The sequence below is a fragment of the Cynara cardunculus genome, assembly GCF_001531365.2.
Source record: "Cynara cardunculus var. scolymus isolate 2C chromosome LG 11, CcrdV1, whole genome shotgun sequence".
In the NCBI taxonomy this organism is placed as follows: Eukaryota; Viridiplantae; Streptophyta; class Magnoliopsida; order Asterales; family Asteraceae; genus Cynara; species Cynara cardunculus.
The window spans coordinates 2,163,971-2,172,951 of NC_037538.1; the positions used below are offsets into that span (position 1 = coordinate 2,163,971).

Below are 8,981 nucleotides of genomic sequence, written 5' to 3' on the forward strand. Positions count from 1 at the left end.
TGATGAAATAAACGAATTTAATATGAGTTAGGCTCCGTTTACCAAACGCTTACCCGGGTAATCGCTTACCAAGTCACATTATCTTACCGGATGAATATGACAAAGACCAAAAATTTGACCCGGTAAGAGCGAGACAAAGATCAAGAGTCTTACCCGATAAGGGAAAACGACGACTCTTACCACTATAAGAGCTTATCGGGTAGATTATTGCATACGGTGTTGTTTTCTTAGAGTAAAATCTTACCCGATAAATAAGTAATAGTGTTAAATTTTACCGATAAACACTTATTGGATAAGTCTTTGGTAAACGGGCCCTGAGATTATTCTGAAAATGTTGGTGTCGTAGATTAATCATCATTTGGTTAAATGAGATGGTTGAGAAATAAATCAATAATGGTTTTGATCCATGTGATTTTTAGATTTTCTTTTTTGTTTGCCCATTATTATTTACTTATTATGCCCTCCATAGACAAAATTGTGGGTCCCCATTTGCCTTTCATAAGGGTATCTATGTGATTTTTTATTTATTTATTATTTTATGTGGCATTTTAGCAGAAAAAAACACAAAACCTTAATCTATTATGAGTTTAGTAGAGGTTTTGAAGGTTTTGGGATAACCAAAGGATTAAAATAAAACAAAAATGCATACTACATGGACCAAATTTGTGATAAATGAGTTGTAGTGATCAAAACCAAGATAACCTAAAAACCACATGGACCAAATTTGTAATTTACGCTAAATTTGATACTAAACGTATATAAATCCTAATACTTAGATTTATTATGTGAAGAAGATAAAATGATATAATAACTATTGTTCATGAACATTCATATAGAGTTTTGTAAAAATAGTCTTATAATTATTTATAGAACCAAGATTCTTGTTCACATCTTACATTTCCAGGTCCCAACCATTTATGTTAAGTACACAAGAATCCAACCTACTTAATCTGTTTTGGGCTCATAAACTAATAATACAACATGACACATGATGAACTTATTCCAAATGACCCACAAAAGTAAAACAAAATGAAACCATGGATTATGACCTTATTACCACACTCACGGACCCAAGGATAAATCTTGGAAATCTTTATTACTAGCTTCCAACTAACTAGATGGATATGCTGTTTGGAACACCTCTCCCGGTCACACCAGATTCAGAATAAGGCTTCAGAAGCTGGTATGGAACCAACCCTGCGCCACTTCGGTTCCTCAAATTGTTATCAGTGTTCCTCGAGTCTATAACGCCTTCAAGTTTCTCCAACTTCCCGCGGAACTCTTCAAATGCGGTCTTTATAGTCGAATCTGCCTCCCATGCCGGCTCCAATTGTCCACCGATATACTCCTCTTCTGGTGAGTGACTTGATAAAACATCTAGAACTGCCATAACTTGAGTCGCTTGAATTTGGGAAGGGAAACATTTCAATAACAGATCTTCGGGCCTCTTTAGGAACGTTTGCCATTCTTCGTCTGTTGGGTCTTCATTAGGCATTTTKGTTCTGGCAATGGTTGGCCTGTTGGGGAAATAACCAGCAAAGTCATATTGTCCAAAGTTAACAGCTGAATGGTGACCAGAAGTTACCCACATGATAGTTGACACAATTCCAATCAAGTCTTCTTGGGTTTTAAGTTGTGGCCACCACGGTTCATCCTTCTTATCTCCATGTCCAACATTGCGAATTTCTTCCCACCATGCTTTAAGTTCTACGTCGGATTCTACCAAATTAGCTTGTGGGTAGTAGTGGTTCACATAGGATGTAGCCCATTCTTTAATGGCATCCCAAAGAAGTAGACCATCATTGGCATAAGGGTAATCCTCGATTATTAGTTTCAAGCCATGTGGTGCGGTTGGATCTTCGATAGCCATGCCCCTAAAATAAAGAGATACAATGCAAAAGTATTACTTCCATTTTCTTCACTATTGTTATTGTTCATTCAGGGTAACACTCCAAGCTTGCTAAAAAGGGTTACCTGCTAATTAGGTCATTTGGAAGTGCTTCATGATCAAAGCGCCAAAGCTGATCATAGGCATCAGAGCAAAGTTGCATACAATATTTTTTAGGAGAGAATGATGACTCTATAATACCGTCAGCATTAATGAGAGCCAGTCGAGCTAGAGCATTGATTTGCATCGTGTATCGGAAATGTGGGAGGAGTAATCGTCGAATAGGATGCATTTGGCTAAGATGGCGGTTGGTAGCAATTATGTAAGGCTCAGTACAACAATGAGTTCTCAACCTGCAAGGTCAAAAAACATTGAGGCAGATGATTAACCCAACTATGATCATATTGTTTTCCAAGCATCTGAGTCTCTTATGACACATTCATTCACACTTCTGATTCACAAACATGAAACGTGTTAAAGGAAAAAGAGAACGAACCAATGACTAACAAGCTGGTGAATGCCAGAATCATGAGCAAGGACATGAGCCTTAGCTAGCTTCCAAAGCCATGCACCAGTGGCATCCCAACAAGGCGTGTACACATGCTTCCACTGTGGTTTCCCATCAACTGGTGGGCGAGTCAACTCTATGGCTAGTGGCCGCAATGTTCCAGTTGGAGTAAGAAACATTAAAGTCCTTGAACCATAGAGAGTTGTCCCATTAAGCTCTCTCGTTTTGTTTACATATGGCAATAGTATATCATGGTAATCCAACAAGAACAATTTATTTTGTGCTAAAGCCTGCAAGTATATGTTTGTTTTTATACCATTAATTAAAATTTTTAATCATAAAGGACCAAAATGAGAAAGAATAAGGTTTTATAAAGTAATCGAATTTCTATTTTGCAGTACCTCTTCAAGAGTCATGAAACCTTTTATCTCTTGTTCAACAATCTCCTTGGTGATACCAGATTCGGCTGGTCCATAAACTTCAGGATCCAGTTTACTCATCAATGGCCATTCCTAGATATACACACAAGTTATAATCTTAGTTTAGCTTCATACTCACTTCCTTAATTCATTTCCACACCTTATTCTATAATATACAACTTCTATAGTGTTGAAACTTACTTTACTTGCCTCAAAAGTTAAATAATCATACAAATTCTGACAGAAACTTACTGTAACCAACTGTATGCTAATGGGATTGAGGCCAGCAAGCATTTGTCGACAAAATTCCTCATCACGAAACCACGAGAATGTGTCCCCTACAATTAGAGCAATCAATATGCAAAAACTTCAATTAACAAAACAAACAAGAACACACAAGTGATGTGAAAGGATTCATGCTTACTGTCAATGGTTTCAGGGGTCTCAAACTTAACAACAGTGTTTGTGGTATCAGCAGCATCTTTAATCAGTCGAGGTAAAACACTTAGAAATCCACCGTCAGGGGGAGGTACATTGATACCTTCATTGAAAAGCAAATTTATGGCAGTGAACAAAGGAAATCCCTTTTCTTTGTCTGTCAAAGCTGAGTCTAAGGTTGGTAGGACAGCATGAAGCACTGAGTACAAAGTCCTCGCTCCGAAGGTTACCGTCTTTATCTCTGAAAAATCTTCATCGGCAGGTATGTAAAACGGGAGCACCGTTCTGGTCTCAGTCAATGGATCTGTAATTCAACATATTTTGCTTATTTTTTAGTCATTTCCTCATTTGATCAACAAAACCTTTGAATCTAATTTTGATACTTGCTTCTATCAGATCAACAATACAAATTATTTTCAGTTTTTTCCTCAAACAAATTATCCAAATAAACAGTTAGAAGAACGTATACATCTTACTTTTGAACTTGTTCATTTTATGTTTTTTTTTTTTAATTGGAATGCAATCATTCTAAAATAGATAGTATGGGACGGTTTTCGTGTTGTACCTGTAGATGACATTTTCCGACCAGTACGACACCGCCTAGGGTAAGGATGTGCCTCACCACCGATAACCGGTCGTGCTAAACTTATGTCCTGGTCAGGATCTCCAAGATCATTGTATACATCATAATCATAAATCCTCTCGGACGATTTACGTTCTCCTTCGCCGTTGCCTCGAAGAGAAGCCAAATCTTGCTCTCTTAAAGACTTCAGAGCAGCTGGAGTTTCCGATGGAAGGTAAGACTATACGGAAAAAAAATCACTAATTAGAATTTCAATGTCGAAAGGCTATTAGTATATGACACCACCTGCCGTCGTTACCACCACTACTGGGTAGCGCAATGAGCTGGAGGACGGTGGGTGTAGGGTTAGGAAATCCACTCAAAATCAATGTCAGATAAAGAAACTTGTAAGTTCCTTTTACCCCTCATAGTTCCTATATGTTAAAGTTCAATCCTTTTACTTTTAAAAATAACATTTCAGCCCCTCAAAAATAGCCAAGTTCTTATTGATTCACAACATGTGAATCTTTTTTGTTTTGTTTCATCCAACAGAAAATCATTTTATACAGATTGCAAATCTTAACAATCATTACACAAAATAAAAATAATTTTTATACGATAAAATATGTTGATCTAAACTAAGATGTTTTTGAAAGAAAAATCAAATTAAAGACTTATTAATAATAGATCAAAAAATTATGACACTTGCTTAGAAAAATTAAAAATAGAATTGACCTTGTTCGTGAAGAAGATCCTCTTTTCAGGGTTATTAAATTTGGAATCAACCCATGAGTCACATGAGAATGTGACATTGTTGGCAAGTACGATATCCTTGAAGAACATCTTCTTGGTGTATTCATTCTCCACCAACACGGCTCCTATCTCTCCGAAATCATCAGGGACGTCAAAGTTGCAGTTGTATTTGTATACACTTGTCGCAGAATCTAATCCACCGTATGCTGCATAATCCTTTACCGTCTTCAAGTTTCCTTTTGCTATATCAAATCGAGCCGAATGTTAGCAATTTCAACATTATATTACTTATCTTTTTTACTTCCTAAAGAAGACATATTTTATCATAAGTGAAGATTAGGCTGTGTCTATTACAAGATTATTATATTATAGTTTTACTTTTCTAATTATTATATTATAGTTATTCGTCTGTTAAAAATTGCATCATCTTTTATATCGAATCAAGTCAATTCATGCATTGAGAATGTAAAAAATAAGTGTTGATACTAATATATAAGATGAAGAAATTTATAGAAATACATTTAACAATATATAAAGTTATAATTAGCCCATCCATTTTTAAATCAATTATTTCAATTTTTTGACAGTAATATCAGGAGGGTTTGCCAGCAAATGTTGCAATTCGACACGTGTTGGAATTCAAATTTTTTGGAGGTTTTCTTTTGCCTGTTTGAATTTACTGTGGAAGTAAGTCATGATGATTACTGTTTTTTTTTTTAAAACATGATGATTATTGTAATTATATGAAATTTTGTTATATATATCGTTGTAAGTTTTTTTTCTAATAAAAGCATTTACGATAGACATATTTAAGATAAGATTTTTTTTTTCAAAAGTTTCTTATAAGAATTTTATAGGCATAACTCCTAAACAAGAACTCAACTTTTTGGACGTGGACCCAATTAAGAGTGAATAGAAAACTATCTTGCAAGTATATTAATAATTACTAGAAGGGTACTCGTGCAATACAGCGAGATAAATCTCGATTTTAATGTTTAGTTTTTATTCTTTGTCTCTATTGACATAATACGATTTTATATAGTTTTAAGAAAGCGGTAATGTTTTTATTTTTAAACGAAATATAAATTTGAAAATAGCATAAAAATTTGAAAAGAAACTAGATCGATATTAGTAACAAATTAACTATTTAATAGTTCTTGTTTATTATAATTTAATTTAGATTTAATAACAAAGTAATTTATTTTTGGTTTAATAATATAATTTTTTTATAAAGATAATAATTAAACATTATGTTAGAACTCAATTATTATCTTAATCAAATTTTAGATTTTCTATATTTAAAATGGATGTTTATCCTGTATTTGATTATGTTTATATGCAGTTAGTTACACGAATTTAAAAAATAAAGCTTTAATAAGTTGTATTTACGCAAAATTACTTGTAACTTTTAATTTTAAGTAATATGCATCAATAAACAGTACTTCATGCATAAAAAATGGGTTTTAAGAGTTTTTGTCAAATGTTTTATAATATAGTATAGATTTCTTTTGTCCAAAAATAAATGTCCACAGTGGAAAAACATATAGCTTTAAAAATATATAATCATCACATTTTTTTAATTAATAAAAGAATAATTTTACCATTAATTATAGATAGAAACTATGTCATTCTCATAAGAGTAGAATGTAAAAATATACACTTATTTTTAAACAAACTAATTAAAATATTAATACAAATATTTATTTTGGAACAGATAAAATATAGTACAACTGTTTTTTTTTTTCTAAACGACAATGGTTTTTTCATATATTATTTTTGTTATAATATTTTATATCTTTTAAAAACATATAATTATGGATTAACGTCCATCGTATCTAATTAATGAAGTCATGATAATATAACAAACGTTTTATCAAGGACATGCATGTCTATAATAAAATCCAATAGTGACTTCTTCCAAGCATACGATGATCTGAAAATGTTTAAACCAGATTTATATAATTGGATATTTTTAATAAAATTAACACAATAATGTAAATTCAAGCTCAAGTATTTAGGGGGTGAATTTTTTTTGGTAACTGTAGATTTCTGTACCAACTTACGAGCATTGATTAATCCCCGGACGACTATGAATAACATGGACGGTGATTTGACATGCACCATAGTTGATTTATGTAAGTAAATGCAAAATTATATAACTTTTTATAATATGATTTTGAATTAATATTAAAGTAAGAAAAGATAGTATACGTACAATCAAGGTCAATAGACACGAGCTCGATCAAGAAGGATCGCCCCAGCAAAACATTTACGGTATTAACAACGCCACCAACACCAACACCGGAGATGGCAGAGCTTATGGTTGGTTGGACGGTGATGACACCCTTGACAGTGGTGGATTTGGTAAAGATGCCGCTCAAGATGGCTTTAATGCTACCAGCAGAGGTGGAACGAGTGCGAGTGGTGGTGGATTTCTTGGTGGTTGGGAGAATGACCGAAGAAGAGTAGGCGGCGGAGGAGGAATGATTGGTGGCATCGTTGCCAATGAAGGGCTTTTGAAGTGGAAGTAGGTTTTGAATAGAGTGAGATTGGTTGATCTGAGAATTCAACATGTTTTCTTCCTTTTCTTCACTCTTAGTTTGTGTGAGTTAAAGGAGGAACCACGCACCTCTATTTATAGTACCAAGGGCTCCATTCGTTTCTTATTTATTTAGAAAATAAAATGTTGGGTTTTACAAGTATTTTTGTTTTATTATTATTATACAAGAGTTTTGTCACATTTTATACATGATAAACGTGAACTTCAAAAAATTTAATCGATAAAATATCATATATCATAACGAGTTAACAATTACAAAAAATATCAATCTTTACAATAATATTGTCGTGGGATGTAAGTTCAAATCTCTAACACGAGATTGAATCGGTTTTCCTTAATTCAATGTGTTTGTAAAAACAAAAGTTACGGTTCATTTTCGATATATAAAAACTTGAAATATACGATTTGGTTTTTTTTTCTTCAAAAACCTTATGTATGTTTTGTTTTCTTTTACAATCATCACGTTTTATTTATAAACCATGCAATTCTAACAAACTTTACAAACCAATCTTGGCCGTCCATCTAGTCTGAAAAATATCTGATTTTATTATGTTTACTAATCTAAAGTCATGATCATAATAAATGAACTTTATCATCTTTCATATATATCTCAATCATAATTAATAAATCATGAAAACTATCCAAAAACATCTCAATTATTTTCTAAAATAATGATTTATATAATTTATTAAAATTCCATGATTTATATTTGAAACCATCCCTTTATATATGAAAACATTTATGTATCACATGTTAACGTTCACAAATTTATATCTTGTAAGAGATTGCAATAATTCAAACTAAAAGACGAATGTCTTAGGGTTCTTTATGTAAAAATATAGAGTTAAATACAAATTTGGTCCCTGTGGTTTACACAAATTAATGAGTCAGGTCCCTCAAAAAAATTACTAATGAGGGGCGTCTTTATAGTTTTAATTTTATAACGAATATGGTCTCTCTTCCCTAACTTTCATTTTCAGTAATGGATATGGTCCTTCAAACTACTTTTCATTTTATAACATATTCGGTCCCTCAAACTACTTTCCATTATCATAACAAATTTTGGTCTCTCAAACAATTTTTATTTTTTATGACAAATTTGGTCTTACCCTCAACTTTCATTTTTATGATTGATCTCTCCGTTTAATCAATAAAATTTGATGACACAAACATATATTTTGAAACGTAGAATTTGTCATCAAATATTTTACCTTTTTAAAAACATTATTTCCATGAAACCCTTAGCTCGAAAAACTAAATGCATGACAATATATTGGATATAAAATATAAGAGTATTAAGTTTAAGCATTTTACTAAAACTAATTAATACACAAAACTAATATTATAATTAAATTCGATATAAGAATATAAATTTAATTTATTTATTTAAATTAAGTAATATATACTAAAAATGGTTATAGTGAAGTTACAATTAATAAATATACAAAAATATTACAATTTAGACTAATTGATTAAAGATTATTAGTTATATTAATAATAACATTAATAATATTCAACTTGTTAATGCTAAATTGTATAATTATAAATTTATTAATTATAACCATTTTTAGTCTATATAATAGTTATTGTTGGACCGGTAACTGCACTAGGGAGCCGCCCACGTGATATTGTCCGCTTTGGGCTGCCCAGGGGTTTCCCCGCACGGTAACAACCCCTCACGATTTTGTTTTCTAAAACGCGTCACTGGTAGGAGAAGACTCTCACCTCCTTATAAGGAAGAGAAGACTCCCTAGCCTCACCGATGTGGGATGCTCCTGCATTGCTACAGGAACGGTGGGTTTAAGGACGAGGATTTGACCTGCCGAGGGAACACCGAGTCTGCTGACCCAACA

The 8,981-nt window shown here is 32.5% G+C and overlaps 1 protein-coding gene across 1 annotated transcript; it reads right to left on the reverse strand.

Annotated features, from left to right (window-relative positions):
• Positions 1 to 833: 833 nt before the first annotated feature.
• LOC112521642 (linoleate 13S-lipoxygenase 2-1, chloroplastic-like) lies at positions 834 to 7,168 on the reverse strand. The gene is made up of 9 exons (XM_025130616.1): positions 6,784 to 7,168; positions 4,551 to 4,810; positions 3,819 to 4,056; positions 3,240 to 3,557; positions 3,068 to 3,153; positions 2,798 to 2,908; positions 2,385 to 2,686; positions 1,975 to 2,241; positions 834 to 1,874 (listed from the first exon to the last, which is right to left on the reverse strand). The coding sequence occupies exons 1-9, from the start codon at positions 7,139 to 7,141 to the stop codon at positions 1,115 to 1,117; spliced, it is 2,700 nt and encodes an 899-aa protein (XP_024986384.1). The 5' UTR covers positions 7,142 to 7,168; the 3' UTR covers positions 834 to 1,114.
• Positions 7,169 to 8,981: the final 1,813 nt, after the last annotated feature.